Here is a 16,876-nt window from a genome sequence, read left to right as displayed (position 1 = left end):
CTGACGTGTGAAGGACCAAAATAACACCTATATGAGACACATTGTTAACTTCTAATGTTAGAGATTCTGCAACTGGCTTTGGGCTGTGCAGGGCTCTCTCTTCCGGAAGATGATTGAATAAAGAATTATAAATGTTTTGACCACTCCTGAGTCGGGTTTTCTCTGTTCTATCATGGGGATCAAAGAATCGGGTTTAATAGATGTTATCTCCGTCTCTGCAGACCCACACCTAAGGTGGAATGGAAGAAAAAGGATGGTGTCCTGGCAGACACAACCGGCCAAGTTATTAACTTTGACCGCTGGCTCCACTTTGATAGCATCACCCTGGATGACGACAGCGAGTACGAATGCAAAGCCTCCAACACCCACGGCTTCATCACGCGCTCCTTCACGGTCACTGTGGAAGGTAGGCCACTGAGCCGAGCGCACAGACGATCACGATGCTCTGCTGACCGTGAGGATGTGATCTCTGTGTTAGTTTGAACTCTAACGTGTTTGTGCTCCTCTTTACTAAATCTCACGTTGAACACCTTCAGGCACATTTACAGCAAAGGTTTGGCTTTAAAGCTGTGAACATGTATACATGTTCACAGCTTTAAAGGCGCTGTAGCATCCCCGGTTGAAAAGATGGTCTCTCAAACTGATGGTTCACAATCCTTTTATTAAACAGCCGTGTATGTGAAGACACCGTAAGAGCTACAACATACAGAATAAAAGACCATTAGTAAATCTAACAGTGTGTTACCTTTAACCTTTTGCCTTATTCATTAATCACAAAGTAATTCTCTTTACCTTACATAACATATAACAGTGAAACTTGTAAATTATTGCATCGCTGCCTAAACATGACGAGGTACGTTAGCACCCTCTAGTGGGTGAAAACTATCCTTAGTAGCGGTCAGCAGCTATATGCTCCGTAAAATAGCAAAGTACATATTTACAGGACAAACTTTGTTACCAACCTTGTTCCCTCATCAACCAGGTGCTAAGGAACTGCTTACAACTCAGGATTGCACCTTAATAGCCGTTTTTTCCCATTCCCGTCCATTAACCACTGAGCACTAGTGATGTGTCAGTCACGAACGAAACGGCTCTTAGAGCCGGGTCTTTGAAGTGAACGACGCGAGCCGGCTCCTTATTGGGAGCCGTGGGGTTTTTTTTCTTTCTCTCACCCTCTCTCTCGCACTTTCTTTCCGCTTCACTCCGCACGTGAGCCTTGTGCTTTGCACTGGGAAGGGGGGGGGAGGGGCGGTAGTTACACTCGCAGTAGCACAAGAACAGAGCGGGAGGGAGAGAGAGAGAAAGAGAGCCAGGGACAACAAAGTCACATTAGAAAGGTATAGTAATCATCCACAACTATTTTCAGTTGTGGATGATAAAGGATTCACAAAGTTTATTCATGCAGGCCCATATGACAGAGAATGTGCATGCTGTTTTTGTTTTCATATTTTAATTTATATTTAAATGTGTTGTGGTTTGCAGTGTTTTGTCTTGTTTCACTTTAAATTTGTTTAAAAGGAAAAAGCTGAAAATTTAAATATTTAAAAGTTGAAATGTAAATAGTTGTTTTTGTATTATATGATTTATTTACTACATTTTATGTGGAGTAAATAAATAAAAGTATATTTACGGTGGCCCCTAGAGACAAAACACGTAAAAACCCAGAAGCACATAAAAACTCCAAAACATATACAAACTTAGAAGCACGTTGGTTTTTGTATTATATGATTTATTTTTAGATTTTATGTGGCGTGAATAAATAAAAGTATATTTACAGTGGCCCCTAGAGACAAAGCACGTACAAACTCCAAAACACAACGGAAGTGCTCCAGGATGCTAGGGGCAGTGTTGAGCTTTTGTTACCTAGTGGCTACACAAGCCAGGAAGTACCAACAACCGGATTTGGTGTGTGGTAGTAACAGGTAAATGAACATTTTCTTTTTAATTATTTGAATATATATGAGGGCTTGTGTATAAATACACAAACAATACACATATGCTTTCAATTGTGTAATTTAAGTGAATTAGGTAGCTCTGTTTTGGAAGTTCAGTTAACGCTAGAAATGTGCTTCGGAGTTTGTACACGCTTTGTTTCTAGGGGCTATCGTACGGTGGCCCCTAGAGACAAAGCACATGCAAACTCCAAAACACTTGCAAACTCCAAAACACTTGCAAAATCCAAAACACTTGCAAACTCCAAAACACATGCAAAATCCAAAACACTTGCAAACTCCAAAACACTTACAAAATCCAAAACACTTGCAAACTCCAAAACACATGCAAAATCCAAAACACTTGCAAAATCCAAAACACTTGCAAAATCCAAAACACATGCAAACTCCAAAACACTTGCAAAATCCAAAACACTTGCAAACTCCAAAACACATGCAAAATCCAAAACACTTGCAAACTCCAAAACACTTACAAAATCCAAAACACATGCAAACTCCAAAACACATGCAAACTCCAAAACACTTGCAAAATCCAAAACACATGCAAACTCCAAATCACAACGGAAGTGCTCCAGGACGCTAGGGGCAGTGTTGAGCTCGATTTGCAAAATAAACGGCAAGTTTGTCTGTATGGGACGGTCTAGTCTCTGTCGCGCTTCCCAGGTTGCCTAGCAACCATGATACTAACCGCTGGAAACGTGTCATGCAACTTTGTTTGACAGAAATGAAGGAGAACATATTTTGTTCATTTGTTTGTTTGTTTCTACACGAGCTTTGTGTGATTTGATAAGTATCTGAGGCCGAGACCACAGGACAGTAAAACATGATTGTTGGGCTTCATTTCTGTACTGAACAGTCATTTAAGATTAGTTAGTAAATAACATTTAGCTGATGTTGTTCATGAGACTAAAGCCATATCACTTTGGTAATGTAAATATAATATGGCCAATATTATAGTTATTATATTAATCATTATTAGCTATTACAGCAGTGAACATGAACTCTGTGTCAAATACTGAGCCTCAGTACAGATTCAAGTTGCAGTTATTTATATGTCTTATCACCTTAAATCTTCACTCAAAGACAAGTATCTTTGACAGTGTATATATAGGTGTATCATATATAAGCGACAAATGTTGTTCCTTCAGTTTGTTGGCATTACTAAATTTGGCTCATTGCTTACATATATTTATAAAAAGAAAATGTACAAGCTGTGATAACTGTTTCTGATAAAATGAAGAGTAGACTGATATATTAAATATTCCTTTATTGGGTGAGAAAATCAGACCATGTCATAACTGCTGTAAGTCATACAGAATAGATATCAGAGCCTTAAACAGGCTGACTTCTGCTAAATGGGTCAAACTGGGCAGAAAGTATACAAACACATAACATCCTTATAGAATATGATGTAACACTATAGATCAACTTACCTCAGAATATATAAAGCATATAAACAATTACAGCAATATGATGCAACAAACACAGCAGTGCTACTAATCCAAAATACTCAAAGCTTCATAGAACTGAAACAAACATTTATTTTTAGCTCCGTTCTGCTGCTGATACATACTTTAGGTTTCTGAACATTAAACTTGTTGCTGCCTTTCATAGTGTGTAACTTGAAGGCCCTGAGTACTTTCTCCCACACTGAAAACACTGGAATGATAACATTATTTGAACATTACCTAATAAGGCTGATTCAGGACAGACAATTAGTTATGTTAAACTTTCCTAGCAGTCCTTCACAAACAGGGAACAGTCTGTCTATTCTCTCCATCTGTCAGCTGCTGCTGGCTCTTCCTCCTCCTCTTCCTCACACACTGCTGAATTTGTCCTGGTGGATCATCAGGGGTGCAAAGCCTCACAGATGATGTGCAGCAGTGGGTCCCTCAATCTGTCCTCATTCTGGACACTTGCAGTTGCCACACATGGAAATCAAATGTGTGATAAGCTGCAGGATTCAAACACAAGTGTAACTTATAAATACATGTTCATACTTTTATTCCACAATCAGAGAGAAAGAAACAGAGAGAGAGTGCAGGACAGACAGACAGGTGACAGTCTCAGGTGTATACACTGCTACAAAACAGCACAAGAGAAGGAGGATTTAGTGTTTGTGTTATTACGAGTGCTAAACAAGAAGAGTTCCCAGATGGTACAGTGGACACATGTGTGACTCCTGTGATTAAAGCATCTTTCTTTTAGCTTAACGAGTGAACCGTCAGCTCGTTCAAACACACGTTAAAGTCCGTTTGGCTCGACACCACCGAACAGAGGCAGCAATATAACATAGCTAACATTAACAGTGCAGTGGATCCTGCTTGTGCCGTGATATTCAGGACTGCAAACCGAGCAGCATCACTGACTTTCAGCTTGTTGTGTTTGTGGATATATGACTGACTTTAATTATCCATAAAATCATCACATTCTCTGTAAGATTAAGGTCGACTATTGAACGGCGTATATTTTGAAGTAAAGGCTTTAAAACCAAGTTAGTACAAACATCGCTAATGTCACATAACTTTCCCGACATGTGGCCAACAGTAATGTTTTAATGTTCTTCATTATAAAAACATTTGCGCATAAATAAGTGACATAATATTCAGCACTTACTTTTGAAAGTTTACTCTTCGGCGGCTCCGCTTCCGCCGTTTTTTTCGGCAAAATTATCCACACCACCGCCGCGCTATGAAATCTAGGATATATTGGGCCATGAAGGCTACACCGACGCATCCTTAAAATTCAGGGAAATTAAGGACGCATTTGAGGGACGCATTTCGAGCAGCCTTTGAATTGGGACAGCCTTCGTCGTGTCGATGTCACGTAATCAGCCTTAAAATGCGGCCTTTAAGGCTGCAGACAGCCCAAATCCGGTCATTGGTACTTCCTGGCTTGTGTAGTTACTAGGTAACAAAAGCTCAACACTGCCCCTAGCATCCTGGAGCACTTCCGTTGTGTTTTGGAATTTGCAAGTGTTTTGGATTTTGCAAGTGTTTTGGAGTTTGCATGTGTTTTGGAGTTTGCAAGTGTTTTGGAGTTTGCAAGTGTTTTGGAGTTTGCAAGTGTTTTGGATTTTGCATGTGTTTTGGAGTTTGCAAGTGTTTTGGAGTTTGCAAGTGTTTTGGAGTTTGCATGTGTTTTGGAGTTTGCAAGTGTTTTGGAGTTTGCAAGTGTTTTGGAGTTTGCATGTGTTTTGGAGTTTACATGTGTTTTGGAGTTTGCATGTGTTTTGTCTCTAGCGGCCACCGTACTATCGTATATATTTATATGTAAACATATAAATAAAAAACACATTTTTTTACATTAGTAATTCCTTTTGTGCATAATTTTATATTGTTGTTGATAATAAATTAATTAAAGCAACAAAACAACTTGAAGAGCCGGTTGGGAGCCTAAAGAGTCGGCTCTTTTTAGTGAGGCGAGCCGAAAGAGCCGGTTCTCTAAAAAGAGCCGGAATTCCCATCACTACTGAGCACACCTTCTCTCTGTGCATTCAAACTCGCGCTTCTACTGTATGGTTTACGCCACTTGATTTGCGGCACCTTGTCGTTCTGTAACATTCAAAATAAAAGCATCAGCTGGGTCCAAGCTGCAACAAAATAATAGCCACTCATAAACCACTTTACAAATTGTTAATGAGGTCATTTACAGGCGCACTTCACTAATTAACCAGATGTTAATGTTAAACAGGTAAGTTCTTACTCATATTGACACTGACACTGATTTATATTTTAGGGTTTAAATGCTGCTTTTCTTCGTTTTCCAGCGGCTCCTTACTGGGTGAAGGAGCCTCAGAACCTGATGTACACTCTCGGGGAAACAGTCCGACTGGACTGTCAGGCTGATGGCATCCCGAGGCCCAGCATCACCTGGAGGATCAACGGTCAGCTGTTAACAGGTACAGCAAGATTCTGACGGACCTGTTTGTGATTCTTTGGGAAGAAACTGCAGCACCTGATGTGTGTGATTGATACTGAAGAGTTATCGATTTCTTATAAAGTGCACATGATAAACTACCTTTAAACAATTTGGGAAAACAGACTTGTATTACTCTGATGGTCAGCACTTTGCAGAGTGAACCGTTCCTTCGGATAACTCGATGTTGATTGTATCTTTCTATTAAAACTTGATGGCCACAGACATAGATTTGAAGGCAGGGCAGAGCGAGCATTTCCTGGCTCCATGCTGTCGACTTTCTGTGGACAGAGAGAGAGAGAGAAGCCAGAAGATAGAAAAATAAACAGAGAGCAAGGAAACAAATCATCAGAACAAAGAAGAGGAAAAAATGACTGAATCAAAAGACCAGGGGAGAAAGAACGGACGATGGAAATGAGTCAAAGAAAAAGAGTCCACATTTCTGTATCAAACATCTTCTTGATGTTTCGCACATTCAGAGTTTACATGTTATTTATGAAGATGGGCTTTTAGAAAAATTAAAATGAGGAAAGAAAGTAAACGCCACATAAAAGGAAGAAAAGGAAGGAATATGAGCACACTGGGAGGGAAACTGAGAAAGAGTAGCAGAGGGAGGGAGGTGACAGCCGGTGACAGCTGCTGCTTCTGTCAGTGGACCTCAGTTCTTTAGATTCAGCCTGTTTCTGTTTGACAAACTCTACATTGCCTCCTCGCCTCTTCTCCCCCCTCCCTGTAGAAGTGGATGAAGAACCTCGGCGCACGGTGACCGGAGGAACGCTCATAATGAAAGACGTGAACATTGGCGACACGGCCGTGTACCAGTGTGAAGCCAAAAACGACCACGGCTCCATCCTCCTCAACACCTACCTCTACGTTGTCGGTATGTTTCCCGCCGGGTTCACTTTCCTCTTTGTTCTGTCTCACCTGTGATTGGTTAATGACGGCGTCTCTCCCTCTGTCTCAGAGCTCCCCCCTCAGATCCTGTCCCCTGATGGGTTCATCTACAACGTCACCAAGGGCCAAGACGTTGCACTGCACTGTGAGTCTTCTGGCTCGCCACGACCCCGCGTCACATGGTGAGTGTCACACAGTGAGTGTCACACAGTGTGGATTCACAAAAGTCCATTTACTCAGGACTACATCCTTTATACTGGAACTGAGATCAGTTTAGAGGCTCACGTAATGAAATTTGCGTAATGAAATGTTATTACGCAAAAAAATGCTTTTAAAGTTTATTGAAGCAAATGGTGGACCACGGCTGTACTCCTTTTTCAGGCTCAGTCATCTCAGAAAAATCCAGAACATCTCATGTGGTTTAAGAGTCTCAGCAGGAAATGAAAATGTCCTCTTCAGCTGCTTCCACTATCAGCACATCACAACTAAAACCAAATTCATATGTTTTGTGTGTGTGTGTGTGTGTGTGTGTGTGTGCGTGTGTGTGTGTATGCATGTGCGCGTGTGTGTGTGTTTGTGTGTGTGTGTGTGCGCGTGTGTGTGTGTGTTGCCTGCAGGGACCGGGAGGACACCGGTGCTCTGCTGTCGGACCCTCTGCTGTATCCTCGTGTCTCCATTCTGACCAACGGGACCCTCAAGCTGTCCGACGTCAGCCACAACGACAGCGGCGAGTACATCTGCTCCGTACAAAACACCAACATCTCCATCACGGCCAAGCTGGACGTCTTCCGTGAGTCACACACATAAAAGTGAAGCTTCATATAAATCTTGCTCCTCTCTGATGAATTATTTGTGCTTTATAAAAATCTCTGCTCGCACCACACTGTGTGACTGTGTGACTAGTGATATGAACCATTTATGATGCAATCATTTTGTTGTAAGCGTTTACAGAAAAAGTCACTAACAAATGTCACTAATTCCTTGGTCCTGTGTTTCCCTTTTTTTTTCTTCTTTTTCTTTTTTTCTAACGCCTGTCCCATTTGGTTCTTTTGCCATCAGAATTATTGTCTAAAGGCGAAGAAAGATGCCCAACGGATTTACTTTACCAAATGGACCATCCCAGCCTTGCCGTATTGTTCTATTTGATTCACCTTTGCTGTTATTGTTTATTTTATTTTATTTTCACTTGCTACACACGGGACAGACATGACTGGGGGAAAGAAAAGGGAGAAAGAAAGAAGGAAAGAAAAACAGCGGGGAAGAGGAACGGTGATAAAGGGCAAAAACCAACAAAACAAACAGACAAAAAATACATATATCAATCACCTGGATCACCTGTTGAGAAAGAAAAAAGAGAAAACAAGCAAAAAAAGAGAGCAATATAATAAACAACATCACAATGAAATATGGGAATATAACAGTAAATACTAAATGTTAAACATTATTGTGCAGCACGTAAGATCGACAGCGCACAGTGTGCTTTGAGGTAGGAGCCAAAAAGGGTGTAGTTTGTGTGTGTGATCACCCGTGTGTACACCTCTGAGCATGAGTGCGCTTGTATTTAAAAGGTTCCTTCATGTAATGATCTGCTAGAGGGTGTGGGGGGCCACAGCCCCGTCCTCCAGGGCATGAAGCAGGTATGGAGGAGATCCAGGCTCCAGACATCCAGAGGCCCCCAGAACACAAGAGACCAAGGAAGACCAACAGAGGGGCAGCTGCGCCACTGTCCCAGAAAGAGCTGAGGAGAGTCCCAGATGAGGGGTCACTCAGCAGCCGCGGAGCAGGAGCCAGGGGGGGTTGCAGTGATGTGCCCGTGAGCTCCGCCGGCAGCCAGCTGTGCCAGAGTGACCGAGCATCAGGCCGAGAGGCTGAGGGCACCCCACCCCCAAAGGGGCCCGAGCGAGCCCCAGGCTCCAGGCCCCGACAAGCAGCCACCAGGAGTGAGCCAGTGTGTACCTTCTGTGAAGCACTTTGTGATTTTTATCTTGAAAGGTGCTATATAAATAAAGTTTTACTTACTTACTTACTTACCTGGACGCCCATCCCCGGACACAAAGAACCACCAACGCACCGATGTCTGAGGGCGTCCGCCACTGGCAGGGGAAGTGGTGGGGGGAGATAGGCCTCCACACCTTGGAGGGCCTGAGATGTCCCCAGAGAGGTGGCGTCTGATACCCAATCTGACATATAGACACAGACAAACAGGCACACACAGATACAAACATCCATTCCCACCCTCATGCTCTCATAGGCAATTACTCCACACTCACCCAACGTGGAGACAGACATAAGTAGACACTGTACACACAATCACACTCCCCAAGCGTACTCTAAGCCCCAGGTCTAGGTACCCTTGCCCCTGGAGGGGGAAACTGCACCCAGACCCAGGTAGTGTCACCCTCTTCCCTGGGGTGGAGAGAAGCAGACCGCCCCGACTCCGCAGCAGCAGGGAGGCCCCACATTCCAGACCCCAGTCGGACGGCCAACCAGAGCCCGGGACAGCCCACCCAACACCACCACAGAGAAAACTGCACCCACCCCGTCATCCACTCATCTTCCAGACTACACAAGACAATAGACCCCCAGGCTGAGTTCTTCCTCCACCTCTTCTATATCTCTCCCCCACCTGGAGAGAGGAGACCTTCTGCAAGATGTAACAGCCTCCCCCACCAGTTGAAGAGCCCCCCAGGTGGCTCGATGCACTGGCGGTACCCTGTGCCAGGGCTGAGCCCCCATACACCCAACCGCCCACAACCCCAGCGACACACCAACCAGGACCCAAGGCCCAGCCAGGGCCCCAGCCCGGAGACAGAGCACCCCCAGAACCCCCCGCCCGCCCCGGACCCACCCAGAGGCAGCCAGGCTACCAGGTCAGTAACCCACGTCCGTCAGCACAGACCCTCCCCTAGCCCCGCTGCACGCAGCCACGAGGAAACCGTCACCTAAGAGCCAACAGAGCCCTTAACAGGCCATGACCGCAACCCCGGGTTGAGCCCTCCAAGGAAGATGCTCCTGGGGAATCCCCCGACGCCCCAAGCCTGTCCCTACCCCCACACCAATCACAACAGCAAAGGTGGGACCAAACTATGACCCCCCACCCCCACTAAGTGATGGAGCTGATCAAAGGAGCCCCGAGCAATTGATCTGATGTGGTGGCAGAGGCTGTATCAAGACTAATGTGATCTATTAGATAATTTCTATATTGGTTAGAATTAAGATTATTTTTATTTTTCCAGTTCATGAGGACTGTTTTCTTGGCTATGAATAGGGCAGTAAAAACCATATGGGCTATATTCTTTTCTGTAGTGACATTATCTAAGCTGCCCAACAAACACACTAAAGGGGAAGTTGGAATGTTACATTTCAGACACTTCGATAAGGGTCCTGTGTTTCCTGCTTTCCTTCAGGTCCAAGTGAGATACTGACGAGCCCCCAGGCCATTCGTGTTGTCCAGGGAGAGAGCGCTTTCCTGGACTGTGACGTCGACACCGATCCTCGGCTGAGGGATTACCAGGTTGTCTGGAAGAAAGCGAATCGGAAACTAGAAGAGACATCAGTAGATGACAAGTAAAAACACACACACACACACACACACACACACATACTGTGCACAACAAACCACATTTATATTTCAGCTTCTGTCCTAAAACTGTTATAGAATTTTTATTTGAAAAATCTACAGACATCGATGAGCAGTAGGCTAACACCTTTTGATAAACACAAGCATGCTTGGGAGACAGACGCCATCACAGGGCTGACAGCAGTCTCTCTGCTGATCCCAGCACAGCCCTGGGTTTAAATTCAGTCTGGTGCTGCATGATGGATGCTGGACACTGAAATGCATTGCCAAACATACTTGTACAGTTATTAATACCACAAAAGTTCATGTCTGTGAATGGAGCATCCTCTACAAGTGATAGTGCATACTTTGAAATGCAGCATCGTCGATAAATGAGAGAACATTACAGCAGCTCTCAGCTGTCACCATCCAAGAAACATCTGAGTTCCTCAGCACTGAACTGGAGGTCTGCATGTCTCTGTCAGGGTACAGACGTAAATGACTTGTACTGTTGTTGTTACACAGAATTACACGTGTGCTCGTCTGTGTGTGCAGGTACACCTTCTTCAAGAACAACACGCTGAAAGTGACAGACGTCCAATTATATGACAGCACAGAGTATTCCTGTGAGGTCATCACTAAAGTGGACAACGTGATTGCACAGAGCTCCATCACTGTCATAGGTGTGTGTGTGTGTGTGTGTGTGTGTGTGTGTGTGTGTGTGTGTGTGTGTGTGTGTGTGTGTGTGTGTGGCTCTAATTGTTTTCTGTTGTACTCTCAGCAAAACCGGACCCTCCCAGTGGTCTGACTCTGTCTAATGCTGAGGGGGTCAGTGTGACTCTCAGCTGGAGCCCAGGACTCTCCCACAACAGCCCCATCACAGGTACCACACACACACACACACACACACACACACACACACACACACACACAAAACATATGAATTTGGTATCTGTTGTCATGTGCTGATAGTGGAAGCAGCTGAAGAGGACATTTTCATTTCCTGCTGAGACTCTCAAAACTTATGAAATGTTCTGGATTTTTCTGAGATGAAAAAGGAATACAGCAGACCACCAACCTCCACCAATCACACTCCATCTTCATCAGTTATGAAAAACATGAACACCTTAGGCATTCCTGAAACAAACCATGTTGATCTTTAGCTCATTCTACTTTATTTAAAACGTATTTATTCGAAAAACCAACCTACAGCTGAAAAACAGCTGATGAACCGGATCACGTCTGACTCCTTCCAGAGTTCATCATACAGGCTCGGGAGGAGTACCACACGGAGGAGAGGAAGTGGACGTGGGAGGAACTGAAGAAAGTGCCAGGCGACTTCAACCACGTGGAGCTGACCCTGCATCCATTCTCCACCTACCGATTCCGTGTCATTGCCATCAACGAGGTTGGCAGGAGCAGACACAGCAACCCCTCAGACCACCACAGCACGCCACCTGCTGGTAAAGAACAATACCACAACTTGTGCTGTGCAATGTGCAAATGTTGGTATAGATCCAATACCAAATAAATACAGGGCCAGTACTGCCAATACCAATACTGATACCAAAGCTTAAAGGCAGCTTATGTAGGGAAGAGCAGCATGATTTATGAGATTCTGATTTCAACTGTGATTTTTAATTTCCACAGTAATTAGTTAACACAACACAACACACTCTTCAGCTTTTCATGTATTTTGAAACTGGGAGTTTTTTTTATTTATGTTTGCTATAGGACATAAATAAAATAGACGTGACCGTGAACATCAGAGGTGCATGTTTGAGGTATACACTTTATTTAACACAAGTCACTGGGCTACATGCTGAAACTAAAAGATAGAAACAAAAATTGATCCTATCATGATAGTATCGATCCGGTACCAGTACCAGCGTTGGTATCGATCCGCCCGCCTCTAGCTTTAAATAATAGGATCCATGTGTCAGAGGCTGGAAAACACTTCAGTACGTGTGTGAATGAAACAACAATATAAGCTAGCAGCAGATGTGATGAGCTTTAGAGTTACAACTGCTACTAGCAGTGATTTTTATAGACTGTGTCCAGGAGCTGAATATGAGGCGTGGCATTACCCACCGGTTTTTAGAACAGCAGTTTATGGTCATCACCGTGTTGTTCTTCTTCACCATATTTCCTGCTATGCTATCAGCTAACACTACCTAGCTTGAGGCACCTCACTAATACCTGCTGGTTACGTATATTTCACCCTAAGAAGATCGTACAGTTTCACTCACCAAAACTGAAGCTCAGACTTCTTGGATGGTCTGTTAGTAAAATAACGTCACAGCAGCCACATTATTGGTCACAATTACATTAAAAACGCTCCAAAACACTGAAAAAGCACAAACATGGTCCAGAGATCCAGATCAGGGACTCCAATAACCTGTCAGTCAAAGAGGCCACACCCCTAATGATGTAAACTTTAAGCCTTAATGCAGTTTAAATAGATGAGTTATAAACACATCGTCCACCCTTACAGTTGTCATGGAAACATGTTTGTTTCTGCTGTGAAGTTTTAACATGGGAGTCTGACTCACAGCTGAGCCTCAGGCTGACATTAGAGGGACGGAAAATATATTTACCATTAATTACATTATCAGTCTGAGAGTTTCACAAAGAAATATAAAACATGGTTGATCAATGGTCATGGAGATCAATAAAGAAGATCAATACAGGATGACTGAAGTGTGTTTATTAAACTGAGATATTTTCCTTCACCCTTTTAGCTCCCTCCATCAACCCTACAGGAGTGCGCAGTAACTCCTCAGAACCAGGGACACTGATCATCACGTGGGATGTGAGTACTTCAGTGTGTATGCAGTGGGCTCGAGTAAACATCTTCTGATATGTTTCATGAAAAGCACAGTCCAAGGGCACTTCATATTCTTACTTTCTGTTGCAGGAGATAGACAAGCGTTTCCATAACGGCCAGAACTTCCAGTACGAGGTGCTGTGGAGGGAGGCCGACGGGTCAAATGTAAACTGGAACTCCGGCCGTGTGAGGTCTCCACCGTTCATAGTGAACAACACAGGAACGTACACACCGTTTGAGATCAAAGTCCGATCTGTCAACGCCCTCGGAGGAGGACCGGAACCAGAGCCGGGGATCGGGCACTCCGGAGAGGACAGTACGTCATCCCAGAGCTTCATCCCTGTGGCCGAGTGCTGTAATGGGAGGACCTGTTACTGTGTGTAACTGGGAACCATTACAGGGCTAAAGTCTGTGCACGCCCACTGAGAGGACTGGAACTAAAGCTCATACATACAGATATAGAGTGTTAGGATTCAGAAATTCTTTTATTTCTGCCATATAATCTGCCTTATGATAATTGCATTAATAACATGTTTTACAGCATTATTTTATCAGTGATATTTCTTACAGGGTTTATGTTGAAGATGTTTGTCACCATATTGACCTTTCTATCCACAGGTTTAGTTCAGTTTATACACATTGCTTATCTGTGCTTGTTTAGAGTTGATGTTCCATTCAGGAGGGTTGTAAGCTTCACTGACGCGATGTTCAGGTGATACATGTTGAGGGAGGATGAGAACATAGCAGGTTAATTGCATGCAGGCTTACAATACATAAATCTAGCAGCAGGGCTGAGCGAAGGCCCAAGTGTCTTCTGCTTCTTTTTGAGACCTGCGGCAGTTCTGTCTACTTAGTGATTGGTGACGAGGGTCAATAATTAGCCACTAGAGACCCTGAGGTTTGAAGTTTATTACCTTAAAAGGCGGGTGTTATAGAATAGAGAAGTTATATGTCTGATTATAGCTATAAAAATGTACAAGATGTACCCATGTCTGTCAACAATGTATTTTTGACCTGTACTTGACGTGTACGTGGGGGCGTACATTTTCTGTCCTATAAAACCCCCATTCAGTGTATTCTTGTCAGAAGAGGACATATGCTGATGCTTCTTCTCCTGTGTAATAAACTCATAGTTTGATTGCACTTTTCTGGAGCCTCCATCGTTTGTTGTCTGGTCTGCAGTTGATCGATCTCGCTTCATGTACAGTACATGATATCTACAAGTCAGTAATACTGATGACAGTGAGCCAGTTCTGAAAATATCAACTTAAAACAATCTGAGTTAACCATGTTTATCCATACAGCTTATGAATGCCATCACTCATAAATAATCTCACTGCAACAGCTTCATGAAGCGTCACATCAGAGCTCTTTCTGCCAAAATGTCAAATCTAACATCTCTTGCTGGAGTGCCCGGCAGCTGTACACATGAATGCTTTGCTGCTGTGCAGTTTCCTGTCAGTGCTTAGATCATGCTGGGAAAATGTCTTTAGGTCAAAAGTCAAGAATCTCAGTGAGTGGATGATGGGAATGATGCAGCTGAGGGTTTAATATCTCACGCTGAATGTTCGGCATGTGGATCTATAATTGCCTCTTTTGTAATGTTGTAATTTTGATGAGAAATACGAGTTTCAGCTCAGACTGACTTATTTCTGTTTAGGAGGTTGGACAGGCGTTCTTTCACAGGCTTAGAGAACTGTTCAGTTAGAGGGTAGTTAGGAGGTAAAAACGTGATGACTGTCGAGGTCGTTCCTCACAGCAGTCCTCACGGTTTCCTTCAGTTACCTCGAGCTCTGAGGTCTTCACTGGTCTTTGGAAAGCTCAGTGTTTTATCATCAGCAGCAGCAACCCGTGACATCACACCACTCACAGGTTCTTACCAACGGGCTAAAATGACCCATGTTGTTCAACTGTTCACATCATTTCAGGTTCACGTGCTTATATTATGACATCACCATACTGCTTAGAAACATCCTGACAATCACAGACAAGTCAGTACTGTAGCATAGGTATTTACTAATGTAATGAATTCAGCAAATAACATTGCTGCTGTGCTGATTTCTTATGTTCATGCCTTGCTGCTTCTCTCAGAGCCAGAGGAAGCTCCGACTGGAGTTTCAACCACCGTGATGAACAGCACCATCAGAGTGAGCTGGAACAAAGCCCGGAGGGTCCGAGGTCGGCTGCTGGGATACAGGGTAGCACTTCTCATTGAGTTTAATTACCTGACTCACGTCACAGAAATGCTCTTAACATTTAAATCCTCTGTTCAAGGTTTTTACTTGGTGCGATGTTTCAAACAATTTAATTGGACTTTGGCTTTGAGCCTCTGCCCATCTTTAATACTGAGAAACTTTATAATCTTTCAAACCCCAGAAAATAGTCCAGAGTTACATCTTTGATATGTAAAATAATGGATGAAAACACAGGCTGATAAAAGTTTTTAGCGTGTTCTGATTTTTTAATTTCATTTTCATCTGTAACTTTATCAAAGCACATAAAGTGTGTTCATGTTTCTCTATGCTTGTTTCAGATCTACTATAAGAGGCTGGGTTCCAAGGCCGAGCGGAGGCGGAGGTCTCTCAGACAATCCCAACATGAGGAGGAGAGAGGAGAAAGATCAACACAATTGAGCGAGACAGAGGAGCACAGCTGGCAGGTGGAGGAGGTTGACCATAGCAAGACCTCAGCGGAGGTGACGGGGCTGCGACTGTTTTCTGAGTATGAGCTGACGGTCACTGCGTTTAACAGCAAAGGGGAGAGTCCTCGCTCCCCGCCGCACCACTTCCACACGCCGGAGGGAGGTGAGTTTCAACCAAACGCTGCTGTTTGAGGGTCATGTGACCACAGATTGAAGTGCGAGTTGACAGGTTCCACAAGTCACAGGTCAGCTGATCTGAGCAGCATTATGTAGTAAGTTAGCTGTCTGATTTAATTACCAATTATTTGAAGGTATCAGAATGCTGCTCTTGATCGTTCCAGCCCATTGCAACCTCTGCACGTGACCCGAAAGCTTACAGCACGACATTCATATTCATGTCTAAGAGTTCAGGACCAGTTCTCAAATTACACAGACCTCATCTGGAACTGTTCTGTGTTTGTGCAGTTCCTGGTCCTCCTGCATCTCTGGAGTTTGAAAGCCCGACAGAAAAATCCCTGATTCTCTCCTGGAGCCCTCCAGCTGAGACCAACGGCATTCTGCAGGGATACATAGTGCAGTACCAACGGGGTATGGTCTGATCCTGGCTGCGTCATGAAAATAAGATGAAGTTTAACTATTGTGACTTTTCTCATGGTTTTTGTGTTCATCCTTGAATTCTGTTGTAACTTTACTTTCTGGTGTTTCCTTCAGATTTCAATTTTTTTCTTTTTCCCTCTTTAAGTTTTATTTGTTTCACTTTCTGGAAACAGCGTTTGGCCGCCAAGCGTTCTTAGTCATGTTTTTCTGCCTGGTTTGTGTTTCATCTGTAGAGGTGGAGAGCAAAAACAGTCCTGTGGAGATACTGAATGTCAATGATCCCAACGTAAAGCACATCACGCTGGACAACCTGGATCCCGACAGCCATTACATCTTCAAAGTGATAGCACGCACAAAGACTGGAGAAGGCCCTCCCATCACACGCAGGGGAGCCACTCTGCTTGATGGAGGTGAAACTTCAGAATTCTGCCTCACACCGTTTAGTGTTTGGCTTTATTTAGTGAAATAAAACCAAATTCTCACATTTA

General features: G+C 43.8%; 1 protein-coding gene across 1 annotated transcript in view; it reads left to right on the top strand.

Moving 5' to 3' along the window:
* The window catches only part of LOC134618757 (neural cell adhesion molecule L1-like), a 30,014-nt gene that overhangs the window by 10,567 nt on the left and 2,571 nt on the right, over positions 1-16,876 (top strand). Inside the window, exons 8-22 of the mRNA XM_063464314.1 lie at positions 222-406; positions 5,722-5,853; positions 6,607-6,750; positions 6,835-6,946; positions 7,382-7,554; positions 10,172-10,331; positions 10,879-11,006; positions 11,105-11,206; positions 11,580-11,786; positions 13,065-13,135; positions 13,241-13,466; positions 15,242-15,348; positions 15,684-15,954; positions 16,257-16,379; positions 16,622-16,798. Coding sequence (XP_063320384.1) covers positions 222-406; positions 5,722-5,853; positions 6,607-6,750; positions 6,835-6,946; positions 7,382-7,554; positions 10,172-10,331; positions 10,879-11,006; positions 11,105-11,206; positions 11,580-11,786; positions 13,065-13,135; positions 13,241-13,466; positions 15,242-15,348; positions 15,684-15,954; positions 16,257-16,379; positions 16,622-16,798 — 2,318 coding nt within the window. The remainder of the gene's footprint in view (positions 1-221; positions 407-5,721; positions 5,854-6,606; positions 6,751-6,834; positions 6,947-7,381; positions 7,555-10,171; positions 10,332-10,878; positions 11,007-11,104; positions 11,207-11,579; positions 11,787-13,064; positions 13,136-13,240; positions 13,467-15,241; positions 15,349-15,683; positions 15,955-16,256; positions 16,380-16,621; positions 16,799-16,876) is intronic.

This window comes from Pelmatolapia mariae, linkage group LG20 (genome assembly GCF_036321145.2).
Source record: "Pelmatolapia mariae isolate MD_Pm_ZW linkage group LG20, Pm_UMD_F_2, whole genome shotgun sequence".
Lineage (NCBI taxonomy): Eukaryota > Metazoa > Chordata > Actinopteri > Cichliformes > Cichlidae > Pelmatolapia > Pelmatolapia mariae.
The sequence above is the reverse complement of the archived record's forward strand: the minus strand, read 5'-3'. Positions and strand labels throughout refer to the sequence as shown.